Source organism: Poecile atricapillus, chromosome 9 (genome assembly GCF_030490865.1).
Source record: "Poecile atricapillus isolate bPoeAtr1 chromosome 9, bPoeAtr1.hap1, whole genome shotgun sequence".
Taxonomy (NCBI): Eukaryota; Metazoa; Chordata; class Aves; order Passeriformes; family Paridae; genus Poecile; species Poecile atricapillus.
In genome coordinates this window covers 16,826,911-16,848,443 of record NC_081257.1, presented here as the reverse complement: position 1 = coordinate 16,848,443, position 21,533 = coordinate 16,826,911, and the positions used below count along the sequence as shown (strand labels likewise).

At 40.2% G+C, this 21,533-nt stretch overlaps 1 protein-coding gene across 1 annotated transcript in view; it reads right to left on the bottom strand.

Moving 5' to 3' along the window:
- PTPRG (protein tyrosine phosphatase receptor type G) overlaps positions 1-21,533 on the bottom strand; it is a 390,155-nt gene that overhangs the window by 109,468 nt on the left and 259,154 nt on the right. The window contains exon 6 of the mRNA XM_058844737.1: positions 225-291. Within this exon, the coding sequence (XP_058700720.1) occupies positions 225-291 (67 nt within the window). The remainder of the gene's footprint in view (positions 1-224; positions 292-21,533) is intronic.

Here is a 21,533-nt window from a genome sequence, read left to right as displayed (position 1 = left end):
GACTGAAAAGAAACAAATTGTTTACTGTTCACCCCAAACCATTCTCAGGTAACAAATGACTCTGATCTTTACCAATCAAATAATGGCTGTGATGCCCTTAAACAGCAGTGAATGAGGAATGTGTGGGCTCACTGTGTCCTTCCAGGGGTGACCTGATCCCTCAAGGACAATATTTCTGCCCCTCTCCCCTTCCCAACAAGTAGAAAGTTTAAGCAGCTACTTACCATGATGTACAACGCCCTTCAACCCATGGATAATGGGATCCAGTGCTGAATTGTCCCTCTGACTGACCTACATGCAAAGGATACAGGATTGGTTACATCTACTCTGGCATTAGGCAGAACAGTTTCAGTTTAATCTAACGAGAAAAAAAAAACAAAAGATGTTACCTAACAAGCTGCTTAGTTCTCATATTTACAATGGATCTTCACCAAATGCCAAAGGTACACGGTGCACCAAAATAAAACGAGGAAGGTTAAATTAAAATAAGGGTCCTAAAAACACAGAGCTGATTTTTCTCCATCTAGTCCTGTTTTCATAGAGGAGAACTGCTGTGATACACAGAAGTCATCTCAGACCAGTTAATTCCTTACCAACACCGCCATAAATCTGGTGCTGCCACTGCAGTCAGTGAAGCTGGACCCCTTTCAACCCTAATGGAGTTGGGCCTTGGCATCTCATTGCTATTCATATTTTTAAATTTATTTAATTTAATGTCACTTGGACAAATGAAAGGCTAAAAAGCTCTGTGAGAGGATCTAGGAAAAAAACATCAATTTTTGACAGTATAATTGCCTGCACTGCCAGACCAAAACCTGCAACATTCCTTCTATCACTCAGAAATTGCCCATGTCCTCCTCAACAGTGAGATCCAGGACCAGAGAGAGGAGGGAAAGGCAGCAGGAAGGATTAACCCTGTTGAGCTCCACAACTTCCAAATTAAACCCATCACTTCAGTCACTTACTTGCACACAGCCAAGGAGCTTACAACCAATGATGTCATTTTTTAAAAAATCTTTTGCCTCTTCAGAGATATTGTAGGAATAACTCACAATTTCTGTGAACATTATTTAAGATACTTGCTGATATACTTTTGGGAGATAAATACTGCCATGTATCTTACTCATGGGGTACATTCTTCCCTTTTTTCCCACCGGTCAGCTTCAGATTCAGATTCAGAGCAGTGTTGGTAATTTCTGGATGGACAGCTCCTAATGGGCAACACATCTGATGCAAAAGAGCTGCTCTGTATTTTATTGCCTGCTGATGACCTCAATGTCATGTGGAAAACAGAGTTTAATCACATTATGGCTGTGTATTAATGTATTTGGAAAGGAGTGGAGACAAAAGAAGAAAACCCCGAGAAAGGACCTTGTGCCCAGCAGGGAACACACTGATCTATGAAGGGCAGAACCAGCTTGGAGTTGTTCCTAGGAGGAGAACATCATTGACCACAGCACATCTAAAAAACGTGCTGTAAAAATATAACCAATTTTAATAGCCTGACAAGAGAATTGGAATCCACAGCCCAAGTTTCACAAGCACAAGCGCCTCTCATCTTGTCCTTCCTTCCCATAACTAATTAGAAATCTTAGAAACCTCATTATCTTCTCAGCCAACTTCATTGAGATAAAACACAACAAACCACTTTTCTGTTTTCCATTTATTTGCCCTATGAACTACTCTGCTATGTTCAGCACACATTCTCATGCACTTCTCTAGAGACAAAATGGTTTGGTGCTGTAAATGGAAATTGAAAATCCTCTCCTCATCACAGTACTCCAGAACTTGCAATGATCATCTAGGGCAAGAAATGCAATAAAATTATCAAAGCAGCAAAAGCAGCTTTGAAATATATACAGCTCAGATGTTACTGGACATAACACCATTACCCTGAAGGCTGCAAGCTCTTTGAAGCGTGAACTTTTATATGCCCAAAGGGGTGCTCTGTACACTTTAGATCCTGTATAAATAATAATCACAGGACAGTGGGCCCAATTACCCACTTTGTAGGTTCTGTCTGACATCTGACAAATCAAAAAGAAACACTAAAAATACAGAGCCTGTTTTGAGACACATTCCTGCATCTTTTCTATTTATCCAAGTTTCTCCAACCATGGGCACCACTGAGAAAAAAACAGCATTAAAATGCTACCAGCATTTAAGTACATAAGAACATAAGAAAATCTTGCTCTGGACTTAAACAATGTTTTATTTATTGCTGCCTAACCGTAAGTGGTAAAGAGTTTTATTTTGTTTACTTTGGTTTTATTTCTGGTGACAGCTGCAATCAGTTTGAAGAAAGCAAATAGACAGAAAGGATCATAAAGGTTAGAACTCTTCCTTTTGGGATTTTGTGTCAAAGTAGATCAATCCTTAACCTGAGCCCTGGCAGCGCCCCTTTAATCTGAGGTGGTGTGGCTGTATAGATCCAGCCATGCAGCCTCTTTGATAGCACATTCTGCAAATGTGCTGTGTTCAACAGCACAAAGCCAACAAGCGCAGGATTTCGATGGAGGCTGGAAGGCAAATGCTCCATGCATCTGTAATCTTGTTTTCTCCAGGGGCATGGGGAGCAGGAGCTCATGTTTCTTTAAAAATCAGTTTCAAACAAGTACCACTTGCAGAGATATCAGTTCAGACCTGCATGGGATATAGCTTTATTTTCCTTCCAGATGCTTTCCTTCTTCTTACCTTACATTCCCACATTGTTCTCTCACACTTCAGTACAACTGTTTCAGGAGCTTGGCAAGATCATTAGAAAAGTGACCAAAAGTTTTCTCATTTTGTGGAAGGGTTCAGACTTCAGAACAAAAGTTTCCTTACATCTTTTTCTTCTTCAAATTCTTAAACGACCCAAAAAACCCACCTTGAATTTCCTCTCTTTCTCTCTCTCTCTTTTTTTTTCTTTCACTTCTTTGTATCCTTTTTCTGCCTGTGTTCACAGATGAAATCGGATTTCTGAAATCCAGAATGTCAAGTTCTATCCTCATTGCTGCACAGCTCTGGTTTAACTGGCCTGCAGCTACCATGCTGGTTGAGATCAGAGATTCACCCATACAAGAATCCTGTCTCTGATAACAGCTGATACTTAAAAGAAAGGAAAGGGGGGAAGGCAGAAGAAAAAAGGAAAATAAATCTCCAGAATAAGAAGTGTCCTTCTGACCTGCCTTATGATTCCATGTCACGAAGCTTGAGCTTATATCCTCCTACAAACTGTTTTTAACTTTCTTTGTTATATATGTTCCAGACATGTATTTTTTTATTATCTTATGAACATATCCTGAAGGAAAACAGCAACTAATTACTCAGATTGACATTGCATTCCACATTTCTGCTGATACGTTGGAGAATTAGAGAAAGATCACACATCTGTAACTGGGTCTGGGCACTTTGGCTTCACCCAGCACACGCCTGCCTAGGCTGGGAAAAGCTTTTTTTTTCCTGTGAGTGAAGAGCCATGAGTTTCTCCCCTACTCCTTCAAGACCTTACCAGAAGAAACATCAAGAATGATAAATTTCTTAAGCCACAGGAATTCCAGGCACAAACACAAGCCTACAATGCTGCAGAGTGAGTATTAACAGACAGATGGAAAAGCATCCTGAAATTGCCCTAAAATACCCACAGTACCACTACTACAAATGTTGCTTCCTGTACAAGATGTTTTTTGCTCAAAACTGACTAACACTCTATAGGTCTGAAGTAAACAGATTAAATAACGCTTGTGTGCATCATTTATAATTGAAAAATGCCTGTAATCCTCTTCAGCAGAAATAAATAGGTAACTATCATGCTAAGCGCAATAGAAAAACAAACACAGAGATATCATTAAGCAGTTTCCTGTGCTAACAGAGCTCTCAGCATAGGGTAAATATGGGATGAATATGACACGAAGAAGCAAAATCTCTTGTTTATTGTACCCTTTGGATGACTTCAATACCTGGTGCACATGCCATTCTGAATAGAAAGAATGACTTGATGTTAATCCAATGAAAAAGAAAAATATTTGCAATATGGGAAAAGGCAAGGCACAAGTGACCCCATTCTGCAGTCATAAACTAGGTATGTTCTTCACATGAAGTCATGGTGGAAATTGTACTCTAGACAGGTTAGATTTACTTACAATTCCTGCATCTGATGTAGGGACTGAGAAATTATTCCTTCTTCAGTGGACAAGGCTGATCAGCCATGGACTCCATTGACAGCAGTGCTAATGCCTCTCAGCAGCACAATGTGTTGTCCCTGCGCTTGAGAGTGCTGCTTCTACAGCTGTACCCATGGAGACAGGCCAGGGAGCTCAGCCCCTTCTCAGGACAGCATTAATACTCCAAAGAGGCCAGTTTCAGTGACTGAGCAGAGAAGGAATGTGACCAGAGACAGACCAGAGCACCTGAGGCAGGCTGACCATGCCAGTCCAGCCACCAAGACACAGTATGTGAAAATAGACTTTACTGGGCAAGGTACTACCCCTGTGTTGTAGCTATATTCAGCTCAGCCTGTCCTCAAGAGTTAAAACATATCAACCTGTTCTCATGCTCTATCACTCATTGTAGAGCAGCCAAAGCTCTCTGCTTAGCTGATAATTTTATAGGACAAAATCAGACCCTCTGGAAGATCCTGATTTATCAAAACTCACCAGACTCATAAAGTGTTAAATTTATACCACATTCTGTACAATTAAAGCCATATGCTAAAGTCATGTAAGTAATCCATGATCTGTCTTTCTGCTGGAAACAGTTCTATAAAGCTGAAAAAAAGATCTCAGGCAAAAATACTGATCTTACCATGCTTGTTTTAGAAACAGTGACATATAAAAATAGGGAAACCCCCAAATACATACTGAAGCAGTGAGAGAGGCCACACAGCAACATCAGACCTTAGCTCTAAGACCCCTGTCCAAAGGACCACACACTCCCCATTGCCCAAAGCTTCAGGCAGCCTCCCTGAAATCCAGATTATCCTCCCACCAACCAAGGAGATCTGGGGGGAGCACCACAAAACTCTCTAATGATCACTGGTACCAGCTACCTCGTAAGAATTAGGTGAATATTAATCATTTGAACAGATCAAGAGTAAGGAATACACTTTCCTTTTAAAAATATGTTTAAATAGATGTCATATGGAAAAGGGTGTGGGGAAAAAAGAACTGAAGAAAGCCCACCTATTTGGGTTGATATAAAATAAAAATTTCTCTTTCATTTCCACCTTAAAAAATATCTGGCATTTAGACATTAAACTGTCATAAATTTGCAGGAACTGCTTTCAAGCTCATTAAACGGGCTCACAGACAGTATTGCAAAGCATCTCAAAGTGAAGGAGAATGCCACAGTCGGCTATATTGAAAGGTGAAATGACATGCATTTTGTGCAAGGCAGAGGAAAATGAATGGCAACAATTTTGTGATACAGTACCTGAGCCTTTCCCCTCTGAATAGTGATATAATTTACTTTTCTCTCCCACTGCAACATTTGGCCCTTGACTTGGAAACTAAATCTTCAATCTATCAAGGCTTACCCATCTGCTAAGTAAAATGGCCAAGAAAATCTGCATGCCTTGAATCCGATATAGCCAGCTGCTCCCAGAGTGCTGAGCATTAACATCCAGAGACCATCCTCTCATGCTGCAAAGGACGGTGTCTGCCAAGGATGAATGACTACATACTTAACCGTGGCAGCTGAAGCCAGTGACAATGGCTGACACAGAAAGATGCCAATGTGTCAAACTCTACTTTCAATTACAACAGTGAAAGTCAGGGGTAATATTCCCCCAACTGTGTGCCTTCAGCTCCCATACAGCCTGCAGTAAAGATACACAACTCACCAGCCAAAAACCTAAGCTCCAAGCACTCTGTGCAAACAACTAAGAAGAAAAAGAAAACTATTATGAATTAACTAGGTTGCAGAGATTAAATTGTCCTGTAGGGTTTCAGGACAATCAACATGGTTAAACAATTTATTCTTCTATCGGCTCTGTGATGTTGGACAGATGCCAGTCCCCAGTCTCTGTGGGAAAGGACCTGATTTTGATTGGTTTAGAACAGAAATGAGAAGAATCTCATTAATGTGAACACTGCACCACACAATATGTATTTTAACATCACAGCAACAGGATTTAAAGAATCCAAGATAATCACCATCAAAAGAAACATTCTTTTCTCTCTAAAGGGAAAGCACTAGGGATATTGCTTTTGAAACTCTTTAAATCCATGTCTTTGGGGCCAAATAATTTCAGGGCTAGCTATATGCTTGGGCAGACCCTACTCCTAATCCATCTGAACAATGATGCTTTAACCTGCATCAGTCTGCAGCACTTGGAAAGGATCCTGACTGTGGTCCACACCCTTCTGCTCTGCACTAAATCAATTGTCCCACCTCTTGCTTCTCTCCCTTTTGAAGTCTACATTGTAAAATCTGATTGTGGATAAATATCTAGTTTCTTAAACATTACTGAATAAAAGGAAGTGAAAGATTTCAGCCGGATCTGGAATGTGGATGAACAGATATGAAAAGTTTACATGTGCCTTGTTTTGAAATGAAGTAGGAAATATTTATCTGGAGCTTTCCAGGAGAACTGATGGGTGAGAAGGGATACTGGTTGACACAATAGCACACTGAGCTATCCGTGAAGCCAAGAAAATGCCTACAGAACTCCCGACATAATGATAAGCTAGATTTGGTGCTCTAAGTTTTTCACCTTCACAAGCACTAAATGATCCAAGAATGATATATTCCTGCTCCTCCACAGATGATATTTTCTTCCATCTCCCCCATATAAGCTATAATTGCACATCTCCCATATGAGCTGATGCAAAAGGACAAATCTGGCCAAAAGCCTGCAGCCTGACAGAGGTGAGCAGGGAGGCAGAAGGCATTTGCTGTGTAATGAATGGACTGCCCAAAGTAAGTGTCCTGCAGAATATATTTGTACGGAAAAACAAGAAATGGAAACAGCCTCCTTAAAACCTCAATTTTCTACTCATGTGTAAAATCAGAGAGAATAACAGGTACCCAGGCAAGATGTGACACTGAACCTTATGCTGGCACATGCATTATTTCACACAGATCCTACCATGATCTTTGATTTCTTTTTTAAAAAATGAGCATTAAAGCTGATTTTGTCTTTGCCTACGGCAACTGGTTTCAGGTTTAGGGATTTGAAGGCAAACTCTTGTGTTAAATTTGGGTTTTGGCCTTCAGGTATTAATAATCCTGCTATGAATGAAAATATACAGAAGTCATAGAGATGCATATGCTGGAGGAGGGGGTGTTCCTAAATGTCTCATTTACTATGTTGTTTGAAGAAAAGAGAAAAAAAAAGTTAGTGAGTCTTCCAATGATTATTTTAAATAGAGTAATGGGTGTGCATTGATCCTTCTAGCTAATTCCACTTTGAATAATACATCATTCTGACTGAAAGCTTGCTAGTGATGTATTACCTTCATATTTCACTACAGCTTTGGAGGATATCTACTAGCAGGGTATATTAACTAGCAGTGCCAAAAAGGAAGCTACACTTTTTCCTTTACTTTTTGAAGTCCACAATGGTTTTAAAAGCTATTGAACTGGCTGTGGGGTCAGGTGTTCTGGCTGTCCCTCATCTTTGGTTGAGTGCAATGAAGCTGTCTGCAATCACTGCTCCTCACAGCCTTTAACTCAACCCCTGCATCACTTTGTACCTGTTGGCCCTGCACCTGGGTTAGTTGCAGACATCCTGGGGCTAGGATGGAACAAAGTAGGTTATAGATCAGCAACTTCCCCTTTCACTAGGTCCAGTAGGGATTCTTGACAACCCAAGGAGCATAAATAGTCATTTTTACACCACAGGTTGGCTGAAATACCAGTGTCATAAAAAGAGAAACGCACTGGCTACCACAGAAGAACACTGAGCAGAATCTGTGTGTTGGTGCAACATCCTGACACAAGAGGCTGTCTCAAAAAAAAAAAAAAGCAAGAACATGAAACTCCGAGGCAGAGTTAAGTCTGCTTAATAACTCAGCTCCAAGTGCTCTGTGTTTGTGCACACTGAGTTCCTTTGTTAGCAGAGAGGAACACTGATCGTGCATTGTAACCTGCTGGCAGCGGCTGATGGGAGCACCAGGCTGAGGAAGACTCTGCAGCTCCCCCTCCACAGCATTTCCTCCATTCACTACCACAAGATTTGCAACCAGCAGCATGGTAAAAACAACAGACAATGAATTTTCCTTTCCTTTTGTAAGGCACTCTTTTGCCCAAACTTTGACTTACTCTATTGCTAAATTAATTAATTTCCCCGAAGCGTTGTTGCACAAATGCAGCTAATTTACTGCAAGTGAATAGCACATTCAATTAACAAATTACTGAAATATCTTAATACACATATATCTAAGGAAAAACAAAAGATATGTTCAGCCCAAAAGCACAATCTGATTAAAGCAATAGAATATCTCAGATACAAAGTTCTGTAAAAGGCAAAAATGTAATTGCAACACAGAGGAGAGGCAGCTTCAGTGGCAGCTTCTCAAAGCTGGGAAAGCTTGATTGATAGACTTTACCATCTGCAGCTGCGCAAAAAAGGGCTACAGGAGCTGCAAGTTTATTTAAAGCAATTTCAGTGCACTGAGCCTACTTGTTCTCCTTTGAGAAAATAATATGATTTCTTCATAGAGCATGTAGTCTATTTATTTAAGCAGCAGTGTGCAAGATCTCTCAATCCTACAAGCAGTTCAGCTGGAAAAATGACACACCAGGGGGTAACATTTTATCAGGATGGAGGCTATTTTATAAAAACTGCCATCAGGTATAAACTGTTCTCATCCTCTGAGTTAAAAAAAAAAAAAAAAAAGGGTTGGGTCTCTTAGCGTTTTTGCAATTTGCTCAATTTACAGTTTTTAGGTAAAAATAACCATTTTGACCTAAGCAGGGAGGAAAATGAAATAGTGTAATGAAGAAATATAGCAAGCACTACAGCCAGATCATCTTACAACACCCACTCCTTGATGTACAGCTTCACACATTTGGAGAGGCTAAACTCAAAACTGTGAAACCACAAATGGAAGTTAGCTCTCATTTTCTTCTGCTCCTGGCTTGAATTTGGTACAAAACTGTGCAAGTAAGAAAAAGATGTCTCTAGTTTTTGTGGGTTTTTTTTGTTTGTTTTTTTTTGTTTTTTTGGGGTTTTTTTTTGGTTTTTTTTGTTTTTTTTTGTTTTTTTTTTTTTTGGTATGAAAATAAAGCAATGAAGTCTGATGGCTAAACAGGAAAATTTCTTGGGCAAAATGCAAAGGCTGTAAAGGAACAGCTCAGATGGACATCTGGAACTCCAGCATTTTGCAGGGGTTTAATTTAATTGCTCCAGCTGAGCTTGCCTAGGATGCAGCAGAAATTTCCAACCTTTTCCTCTTTTCTAGCCAACACAAGGGATTTTGGTGAGAGACGTCACATCAATCTCTCCCTTAAAATAAAGAAAAGGAATCACCTCAGCTGCCCAGCATATTTCATTCATTCTACAAGAAAAGTCCCGTCTTTTTCTCTCCCAGCACAGCCCTGGGCTCCCTCCAGCCATGCAGTACAGATGACTCAAGCCAGCATCTATGAGTCACAAACATAGAGGATGCAGAAATGTCAATTAAGTTACAGTCACTTCCCTAATGACAACCACACCTCAGTTCACAATTAAATTAGAAATCCAGTGAAAACAAATTACTGTAGGGCATGGTGGTTTTTTGTTTTTTTTTAAATCTTATGCTTTGAAAAATCAAATTCCAACAGTTTTCTTGCTACTCCTTTCACCTCATTTCTGAGGAGGATGATGTAAACTGGCCTCCCAAAACTGCAGCAGGAATTTTTGCTACACCAAATTTCCCATTTCTAATGCAGCACCCATGGGCTGGGAGGGCTCTCAGGCTTCCAAGCATCTTTGTAGTACAAGGGCCCAGTGTTAAACCAGTGCTTTTCATTAATACTTTCCAGCACAAAAGGACAACTACAATACAGTCTTGTATTTGTAATTTTCTTTCAAGCAAGTTCTTCTATCTTTTCTTTTTGTAAATTTTCAGTGTCATACAGTTCTTGCAGGTATGGGCAGCTTTTCAAAATGCTATGAACTTGCACAGTTTGGTGCTCATAGTACCTAAGGCAGAAGGCACCTACGAAGATTCGGTTTCCTCACTTCTGACTCCACTTTCATGTCATGTCTGACTTTCCTCCCTCTTCATCACACATCTCCTTGCTGTCTCTTTCCACCCAGTGAGCTGCTTCTGTCTCCTCAAATGTTACAGCATCCTCACTTGTTCCACAAGTTCCACATACTCCTTGAGCATCCTTCCACAACTCTCCCACCTTTTCCTCCACCTCCTGCCTCTCCAAGGAAGTTCCTCTGCTCCTCCACCCCCTGAGATGTTCTTCACAGAGACAGAAAAAGAAGTAGCTTTGGCTGCTGAGGATGGTGAGAGGGTTTGTCCAGGGGAAACCTGGATGCCAGCAGCCAGGGTGCCAGGGGTACCAGCTGCAGGACTGCCAGGGGCTCCAGAGCCAGGGGGAATGAAGAGTGGGTGCACCAAGTGCCAGTCACAGGGCTGTCCCTGGGCAGTCACAGCTGTAGAGCTCCAAGAAGCAGGTGACAGAAATGAGGCAGACTATCTCAATCTTCTCCAAGCCACTGAATTAAGAGTGGCAGGATGTGGCCTGCATCTTTTTTTTCCTCAGCTGCTTCTAAACTGCTCAAGTTCCTGCAGCAACAGAAGAACAGCTCAACCCCTGTTTCACCTGGTGTAACACTAGACAAAAACAGTGAGGATCATATGTCAAGATGTTTATTTTTCTCTTGGTTAGCATGACCCAACAACTCACTCGGTTCCTTAAAAAAACATTTCAACAAGTATCATGGCTCACGTTAAGAACAAATAGGGAAATTTTGTGCAGAAAAACAGCACTTAGAACACAAGTGCATTAAAAGCCTGGCAAACATTCAGTTTGTGGCAGCAGTTTCTTCGTCTTGAAATACAAAGAAATACAAAAACTAACATGACATGTGTGCTTGTTTCAAGATGTTCTACATTTCAGCAGTGGCAAAGTGAATGCTATTCAATCATTGTGAGTAGGTGATAGTCTTAAAGCCACAGAACTCCTCAGGATTCTCTAGCCTTCATGCCTCTGCTCCATGGGCTTCTTACAGCTTTCCTGTGCTCCTGTAGAGCATGACCCATCTATGGAGGGCATTTTCAAGCTCTGTCTCTGGTCAGGAAGCCCTCCTCCTCCACAGGGTATAACTTCAAAATTACCAGAATCTAAAAATCTCAGGGAAAGTTATGAGAGAAGTAAAATACAACTGAACAAGATTTAAAACAAAACTTAAAACAGGGTTAGAACAAAAGGTGCTCTTTGAACAAGTGTAGCCTGACCCAGAAGAGTGAAGATGCTTCCTGCAGGTGAATGTACACAGGAATGTGCTCAGGAAGATTCTTCTATCTCCTCTCCTCCTCTCTGAATCTGCTCACCAGAAAACCTGGCTATTAATTTGAGGTGTTTCCTTATGTTTCCTTATTGTTTTTCCTTTCTTCTTGCACCCAGCTCTGTAACTCCTGGGTGTCCACAGCTCATGAACAGTGCTGATGATCCGATCACCAATGCTGTGCAGGCCGGCAGGACCATACAGGCTCCTGGCACATGCTTTGCCACAGCCCCAGTTTTGGTGCTGACCTCTAGGAAAGTCTCTTATCTCTCTTCTTAAAACCTGCCAAGCTGCATGGTCTCTTGATGTCACCACCCTCATACAACCACCTGCAACTGACACCACAACCTGCACCAGGCTTTTCCCTGCCAAAAGCCTGATTGTTATGGAAGGAGATGAAGAGCCAAGGCTCTGTGAAGGCAATCCACAGAGGGCTGGCACCAAGGGACATCTTCACTGCCAAGCTGCACAGCCAATCGTGCCCAAAGTGCCTGAGACCCAACACAGTTGGAATTCCAGCCCAGCTGTAACAAGCACACGAGGAGCACTGCACTGCTGGCTGCTGTGAAGGATTAGAGGCTTTCCAGAGAAGCACCACAGCCCAAAAGCTTCATGCTGGAGCATCCCATGTTCACCGGAGTCTGGTCTGTATCCCCAGCACCTGCACTTGCAGCTCTCTTTACACTCAGATTTTAAGGGGGGGCAGAAAATATAACATGATAACAAAGACATATTAAAATCTCCTATTTTTAGGGGCAAGACACTATATGTCTCAGTTACATGTCTCAGATACGATGCAAGCAGTAATGAAGGAAGGAAGAGGGCACTTTCTAAAAGGCAGACATAGGCTGGGCACTTAGGACACAAATGCAGCATTTAAAAAAATTGCTTCTGACACAAGAACAGCTGACAAGACATAATCCCCACAGCTCAGCATGAATTTATACAGTCTTTCAACAACTCTATTAGACAGGTGTGGTAGCAGCCAGCTGTACTGCACACACAGACCAAGTTTCTCTAAACCCTGAGTGCCCATCTGGCCCTGCACACTGAGGTGGTGCCACCTGCCCAGGCATCGCCCTCCTCTCCCAGCACCATCTGTCCATAGGGGGGATCAGTATCAGCCCGAGGGGTAGCGCAGAGCTGGTCTAGGTAATGAGTGAGCTCAGACTCCAAAATGATGGATGCTCCCATCCAAAACACAGGGACCCCCAAACAGCTCTGCCCAGACAGGTTTAAAAGCCACCTTTACTTCTGGCCTTTAATTCTCTTCTGAAGTCATGAGCAGGGACAAGTCAAGCCATAAGGCGGGGTGGGCTGCATGCTATTAGGAAGGTAAGCTTATTAGCTGAAATGTAATAAATCTCTGTAGATATCTGGAATAGCAGAAGGCAACAGTTTGCTTTGCCATATCACTAGTAATGAGTTGGCAAGAGGAGAGCATTCCAAAACGTTAACCTAAAGCTTAATTTGACTGGTATGTGCTGTGGGAGAGTACTTAATAAGACTGGTTCACCCAAGATGGGGAACTATCTGTCTGTTCATTCCTCCCATGAAATGCAGGAGGATATAAAAGAATGTGATTTTAGCAGTTTAGAATACAAAATGATGAGGGAAAAAAAATCTTTGAAAAGTGATTGATGCAGTCTAATCATGTTTCACACAAGAGCATTTCAAATTATGTTAGATATTTTTATAGGATCTAGATATGATAAAGTAGGTTTGCCAGGTAGCAAGGCAGGCAGGAGGGAATAAGGAGTAAGAAAATAATAAAATTATTTTCTTACTTTTAACACAGGCATATGGATAATGCCATACAAACCACAGATAAAATGCACCGAAAAAATTCCTAGCTTAGCTGTTAAGGTTATGGAGCTTTGCTTTCTAATCAACACTTACCCATAAAGCTGTTTTTAAATATTGATCTGATATCATGATCCCAAGGGAAAATAAATATCAAAAGGGGTGATTTAATTCAATATTCCTGGTTCCTGCATAACCATGATCCTATTTCTTCCAAAACCCAGAAAGCAGTAACTTAAGTGAAGCTTACAGATCAGCTAATATATTTACAGCCTTAAAATAACATGAGACACACTATAAAATACACTGGGATCCAAAGTTAATCTCTTTTAGCAATATTCTTGCAGCAAGTAAAGATGAATTTTACGGTGAAAAAAATCCATTTTATCAGGAGCAAGACTGAGCTTTCTAATAACCAAGCTCCTTTCTAATGTGGTACATCATTTTACTTTACTCATAAAGAACACTTTGCCAAATCTCCAGTTAGGCTTCATTTGATACAGCAGAGATGTTGCAAAACCAATACCCTCCTTCAGAAAGTCTCTTTAGACTTGATAATGACCACATTTCAATGCATTTTTGATGCACCGAAATGGTACATTTACAATCAGCAGCTAAATACTTTTCTGATGGTGTCAGCCAGACAGCTTTTCCCTGGCTCCTCAGAGCTGTGAAGCAGTTGCAAACACCATAAGTTCAGAGGAAAAATCCTGCTCCATCAAAACTCACTATTCAGAGGTGCTGAACAGATTTAAGCAATCTTTATTTAACACGTTTCACTTTTCTGCATAGAATAAGATGGTGATTGGCATTCTTGACTGTCACCTATCTCCAGCAGAGCATAAGAGCACATCCCAGCTTCTGGGCTGGTTTTGTTATGGAAACTCTTGATACCAGCCCACCTGAACTTTAAACAAAAGGAGGTTTAAATTACTCAAACCAGGACCACTGAGCTCATTTGGAACTCATCACCTTAGTCAAATTATTGTGCTTTTCAGTGAATCCCAGATGTAGAAGATACATGTGAAAGCTACTATAAAGTTACGCTGTAAAAGGGTTCCCAGGTTTACACACCCTCAGCTCCACCCCATAAACTTGAAGATTTCTGATTTAGATTCATAGGAGGTAAAACATCAGGTACCAGGATTGCTCTGGGCAAGCTGCCATCTCGGCTGCAGAATTATTTTGGGGGTGATCTGCCATCAGCATTATCAGCTAAACCATCAGTTATACATACAAATGTCTACATCTGTACAAAGACATCAAGAAGGGACCACACTAGATTATGATTTACTTTCATTGTCTTTTTTTTTTTTTTCTGACCTCTGGAATGAAAATCATGGGCTAAGAACACCCTCAATAATCATCTCTCCCACAGTCATCCTGCAGCACAAAAATTACAGACGGCAAAACCCAGCAACAACTCAACCCTCTGGCAGTAACCTGTAACACTGGACTTACAGTAATTTAGGACAGATGATAATTCAATTACTGAGGGACATTTTCCCACATGCTTGCTCTGCATCATGTGTAATGTTTAGGAATTGCACAAGAAACCACACAAATCATTGGTAACAACTGGGGTGGTGCTTACACAGACACGCCAACCTGACACCAATCCATGTGACCCTGAAAGCTCCCAACCATCCTCTTCTCTCCCTTGCATGCTTTCATGCCTTCCCATCACTTCTGATCTGGGAAAATACTGACATTTCAGCCAGACCCGCTCTGTGACTTAGGCTGAACAGCGTGGGCAGCACAAAGACTCAGTCAGGATGACTGTGTAACCACCTCACTGACTGTACAAAAAAAATGACACGTTCCATTTATTTGTACAAAAAGAGCCCTAAGTAATTCTTACATCTCACGGCAACCTATTAACAAAAAGAGGCTTTGTGAATGGAGTATCCGGGTAAACACTTCAAACAAATACATCAATTATGCATAGTCCGTACACTTTTTCCACCTTAGGGATCAAACTGGAACGAGACTAAAGAATTACGTTTTATTTGTATTAAAAATGTATCAGCTGCTGTCCGAGAAGGTTTTCCAGAACATTTGGTATGCTACCCAGGAAATTCTGTCTGAAGCTTGTATTGTTTATTCTTGCCAATACAAGGAGAAACGTGGCACTGTTATAGCTGAGAACTACAGTAATAATTCTTCAGGCAGAACAGCTTGTATTTAATAACTTTTTCATCTGAGCCAGAAGATCTAAAGTGAAAGGAAGCCCCAATTTTACCCATCTATTTTATATATTCAAGCTTTACAACCAATCTCTCTTTTATGGCAAAAAGGGAAACTCAGCAATCATTTATGAATAGATCCTGTGCTCACCTTTGCTTAAAATGTGCCATAACACTAACTGGTAACCAGACACATAGAAGACTTTGCAGTTTCATGGAAGATACAGAGGGCAAAAACAGGCATAACTTTTCTAAGGGTTAAACAAAATCCTGTTCAAAATCCTGCAGAACTGGGTAACATGTGGACTGGAGAACTGGAGTTTCCTGGCTGAAATGTTAGATTTCTCCATCTACATCCCATGAATGTAAACCACATGTAATACATTTAATCCTCTGAGAGACAAATGGTCAGAGAGCTAGATGAATACAGAGCCTGTTTAAAAAAATAAATAAATTTAAAAAATCAAATTTAATTTTAAAATAAGATGGGCAGACAATCATAAAAAACTATCTTCCTGGAATCCAGGCTAGGTGTCTAAAAACTGTGAGAAAACTGGGACTTCCCAGAGGCAGCTGTTCTGCTTGGGAGAGAGAAGAGGAGAGGAAAGGTGATGAATGTATATCTTTACATCTCCTGTGATTCTGTAACCAAGATTAATTTTAGCAAAACCCTCCAAAAACTAAGATAGCAAAAAATTGATTCTTTATTTACAGCTTCTCTCTCTCTCTGTCTTAAAGAAAAGGTCAAGTCAAAATGAACCAGATTTGGAACATGTAAGGAGGACAGGGATGAAGCAATCATTGCTACCCCAAAGTTACAAACAAGCCAGATTTGATGGCTGCTCAATGCTCAGAGACACAAAAAGGGGCTGTTGTCCCTTCCCTAAAGCAGTGATGGAGCCTGCAGGAAGGCTGGGGTCCCTCCATGCTGGCTGAGCTCTAGGTTTGCTTTGTGATGTTTGACAAAATGACCAAGTGATGCATCAACAATGCACAACAGAGAGCAAAATGCAAAAACTACTACTGTAGTTAGGGAACTAATTTGTGTTTTAGTCTAATGATTATAATCAGTAGACTTCCTGAGTTTTAATCTTCCTGAACCACAAAGGGGTGAGATTATAGGCTGACAACTGTAATTTTTATATATTACACATATAAGTGTCATTTCCAGGAGCCTGATAATAAAAACTCCAGAAGACATTTTCTGTAAATTTAAAATTTTTTATGGCATGGCTACAAAATAGGTTTTTTGTTTTGTTTTGTTTTTTTAAACAGGATATTTTTAAATCACAGAGAAGTAAATTGCTGTGTTTAAGAAGCTGACATTAGACTCTATAAATATTACTAAACTGATTCCACTTTTGAACATCAAGGATGAGAGAAAAGAAAGGGAAGAAAAGAATACACAAATGCATGCTGATCAAGTTCTTGAGGCAAGTAATTCAAATAAAACCACTAAAATATAAGGGGACAGTTATGAGAATTAATGCTAACAAGTTGGTATGTAATTTAATGAAGCAAGTTAATAATGGCATCCCGCTTGGGATTAATCTCAATCCATTAATCAATTAAGAATCATTCAGAAAGAAAAAAAAAACCCGGCAGGTCAAAAACATTTATAATGCTGTAAACTGTAAGACAGTGATCCTAACATTCAAATGAACATTAAACCAGAAGAACACAGAGATCTACTCCCATGAAACACGTACAACCACTCTCATTAATGGTTATGACTGATCAAGATCAAGACATCGAGGACAGACCCCATAAAATGTACAGAGCATTTTTCATGTTTGCAGCATTGCAGAACTTTGGAGTCCAAGTCCTGTCAACAAGAAGAAAATTTGCAGTTCCTTCCTCCTAATATCAATAATTGTGATTTTTTTTTATTAAATAAATTAGACCATAGGACTGTGATTTATCACAAAAAGCAGAAGTCACTTGGTAACCCATCCCCACTGCTATCCCCCACTGCTGCATCCAAACCAGAGACAGCACAAGTTGTGAGTTGTGGTCTCAGACTTCTCAGGTAAGAAAGCATTGACAGTGCATTTGGGAGAAAGAAAGGATCTAATTATAATTTTTATGTTCAATTAGATTTTTTAGATGCTTTGGAAATTCATTTCCTTAGATATGTCTGAGATTAAAAGCAAAATAAAAGCCATAGACGCTGTGTATTCTGGTATTTTTCTCTGTACTGTAAAAAGAACTGCTCGGTACTGCTTTCAGAACAGCCTTTAAAACTCAATCTAACAAAAATGCTTAAACTGAAATGTATTTTGGAGGTCATCAGATTTTTGCCTTAGTGGAAAATACCCTGAACGAGTTCATAGAGTGAAGAGAAGAAAGGAAAGGAAGACCATTGCTTGGGCACTGAAGAAGTGCACATAAGGTAAATTACCCTTCTACACAGCACAGTCAGCCTGTGGATAGAAAAGTTTCAACACAGCAGGTTGCAGCCATCATGATCTAGAGACTGCAAATGCCTCTTGGCAGAACACAGGCAAGCAGAAGTGGAACGATGTGTTTGCTTCCAAGAACGATCTGTTTCAGCCGCCCTGTCAGTCTGTGCCTCCAAATCCAGCCCCGCTTTCGCTCACACATTTGTACCTCTTTCCTCCAAGCAGGCTTGCTCAGGATGTTCAGGCTGCTGTGTGAACACCTCTGCTCTTCACACTCACACATTTATCCACATGAGCCCTCCTCATGACAAGCCATGCCAAGCGTGCGGCGGTGTGAGCAGAGCCCGAACGCTCAGCACGCTGCCCGCAGACACAACCTGTGCTCGTGTTTGTGTGGGATGTGACACGAGGGAATCCCGGGAGCTCAGGCTCTGCACAGAAACCCAGCAGCAAGGGGTGTCTCAGTGCTGCTGGCAGTGCACTCAAAGTTTGGAGAACTGAAGTGCATCTGGTACAAAAAGCCCCACAGGTGAAAGGGCCACTGGTTCTTCAGCGCAATTCAGCTCAGAATGAGCTCATTCATTCCGAGTGAGTTTCTTGAGTCCAGCAGCACTGAGTGATGAACGTGGCTGGGCTCACAAACCCTTCCTAGCTCCCTGTGCTCCTCAAATTGCTCCATCAGGTCCCAGGGCTCACCCCTGCAGTCTGTCCTGTCCTTACCTTCTCATTGCCCTCCTTTTTGAGAGAGGGATGCAGCCCTGCCCTTCTCACAACTGCATCGCCCTCCACAACTAAAAGCCTTTTGAAGCTTCTCTACTAAACTCAAGACTTCATCAGGGATTGTTTGCCTCGTGCTCTCAAGAGTCAGCCTGCTCTTTTATGTACCAAAATACAGGATGAAGAACATTACTACAAGAAACCTTAATTAAAAAAAAAAAATAAAATGTTGTAAACAGCAGTTTTACTATTAAATATCATTTGAAACATGACTAATCTGGGCAGAGGTATGGATCAGAATATGGTCTCATTGTTAAGCACTGGAAATTTAATAAGCTCGAAAATTGGAGATATACAGATATATATTTTACTCTCAGTTATTCCCCATCTGTTCTCCTTTTCCTTTCTTATTTTACATAAAATATTCAAAAAATATTCACATTTCCCTAAGAAACTTTCAACATAAGTTGAAATAAAAATCAGAATTTTGGGCTTAGTTTAAAGAAAATATTTTTGTTTTCTTTAATGGAAAGGGTAGAATAGATTTTTATAGAAAGAGCTTCCATGAATTTTTGTCTTCTACCCAAACACTCCCCCTATCAAAATGGTTTCAGAGGAAGTTGTTTGACCAGCATGAGCACTTGTTATTAGGCACCCAAACTTGCATGTTTTGGCTAAAGAAACCACGTCTGGAGGCAGGTCTGTGCCACTGACAAACTGAACTCTACTCAAATGTAACAGACCTTAAGAATTATTTTTAATTTAATTTAATTTTAAAATTTTAAAATTTTAGTAACTACTAATGTTTTCCTACAACTGTAACATTTCAAAAGGCTGTGAAATTGGACTAAGTAAAGAAGAATACATTCCAAATTGTTTTGTTTGTCTTCACTTCCATGGAGTGTTATTGGTATACAGCTACTGAATAAGGAGCTGTACATATCTTCATGGTATGAAGATAATAAAAATATACCTGTACTGATACTAAATAACATTGCTAATCAATAATAACAGTTTTATTATTCATGAGCCACTATTAATAAAACCCCACAGGTTCTAATGTAAACATTTAAAAAATTAATACTGTAATTCAATTTTAAGTTCTTTACGTCTATCTGAAGTCAATTAAAATAAATGAAAAGTCTCTCAATGACTCTGGATGATGCTCTGCATCTTAATGATGGCAAGTGTTATTTTCACTATTGCAAATCACCTTTAGGATATTGCCTAAACACTGGAGTACTGATTATGCTTCATGTAGGTGGATATAATGTTCCAAGAGAAGTGCACACCTCTCTCTCCATTCTCATTGTCAAAATCAAACTCGTTTTGCTCAGACTTTCAAAAAGCATTAGAATAAGGGCAGGGCAGAATCAGGGAATTTCCAGGAACTGAGATGGGAACATGGGACTCTGTCTCCTACTGGATGTGTTTTTCTTAACAGCCACCATATTTAAATCACTTATTCACTGAATCTATTTAGTTATGGTGGCAAACACATGAAACAGTTAATGAAAAGGAAGAACAGGGAACAAAAAGGCTTCCAAGGGAAGTTAAAAGCTGAATTATGTTGCTTGAGAAATATACATTTAAAAAGCATATTTTTGGCAAATATTCAATAGCTTTGATGGTGTTCCACCAATTTATTCTGTGTTCAGCTCATTTAGGCCCCTGTGAAAAGTGAGTGATTGATCATATTGATGAAGCAGACCAAGAACTACTATCAAAAAAAAGCTCACAAAAAGCAAGGCCACAAGCATGCATTTTTGTGAAGAACAAATATCTGGATACATGAGTAACTAGTAAATATAAAGAAATTTATATGCAAATAATACATACATAGATCTGAAAGTTAAAAGGGCTACAGAGTAGGTTTTTTTCAACAAACCTAAAAAGACATGTCAGCATTGGAAGGCAACTCAGCTCAAGAAATGTAAACCCCTTGATTTTTATCCCATGTACTTTTAAAAATACTGCTAGTTGCACATTTGCTGCCAAGTACCTAATTACCTTTAAAAATCTAGCTCTGCACTGCTGAAGCTCTTGAGTGATCGAGGTATCAACATCACTCATCATTATGGAGCTAATTTTAATGATGAAAGCATTGCTAAAAGTTATTTTAAAATTCATTTTTACTTAATTTCTTTAGAGATGATTTGTTTGAGTACCTGAGACACAGTAACTAATCACTGATGGTTTTCTCTGCAAATATAAAATAGATTTATATGCCCTCCCGGTAGGAACAAGAATTCCATCACCTCCTCCTGAATTTCTGAGCTATCGAATATTTGATGAGTGCTTGGGGAATCAGTATTGTGCCTTTTCACAGCAGTAATCAAGGAATGAAGTATTCTCTGCCATAATGAATATACTGCAGGACTAAAAGATGAATATTTCAAATGCAAAAGCAATATGTTTGTTTTGAACACTTTCAAGTTTGGCTTTAATAAAGCAAGTAGTGAAGCATGCAATGAATTATATTGTTAGATGGTTAAAACAGAGCTGTGCAATATGTCTGAATGCATTTAATCCAAGTAACTACTCATTTTAAATGTGACTTATAAATATGTATTACATGTATGATGAACAGATGACTCAGGAACCATGAGAGACCTGGGCCTTGCCTTCCATTCCTATGTTTGCTTCAAAGCTAGCTCAGCCTGACAATTAACCAAGGCCCAGAGCCAGAACATCATTAACTACAAGCTGAATCTTACGTGGGCTGAAATTAAACACGCGCACCAACTATTCAAGTTAGGATCATTTAAATCAAGCCTGAGGTGCCTTGCTGGACTGGGACCTGCTACATGTGTTCCAGCAGCTGGTGGGTCCCAGTGTGCAGCCAGAAGCTCATTTAGGATTCCCACAACACAGGGCCCCTCATCTGGGTCCATCAGTACCCTTCCTGCAAATGCAGAAGCTTTTCCTGGCAGCCAAGAGGGTGCTGTCAGCAGGAGGTGATGGGCTTGTCAAGCTGAACATCTCCTACCAGTTCCA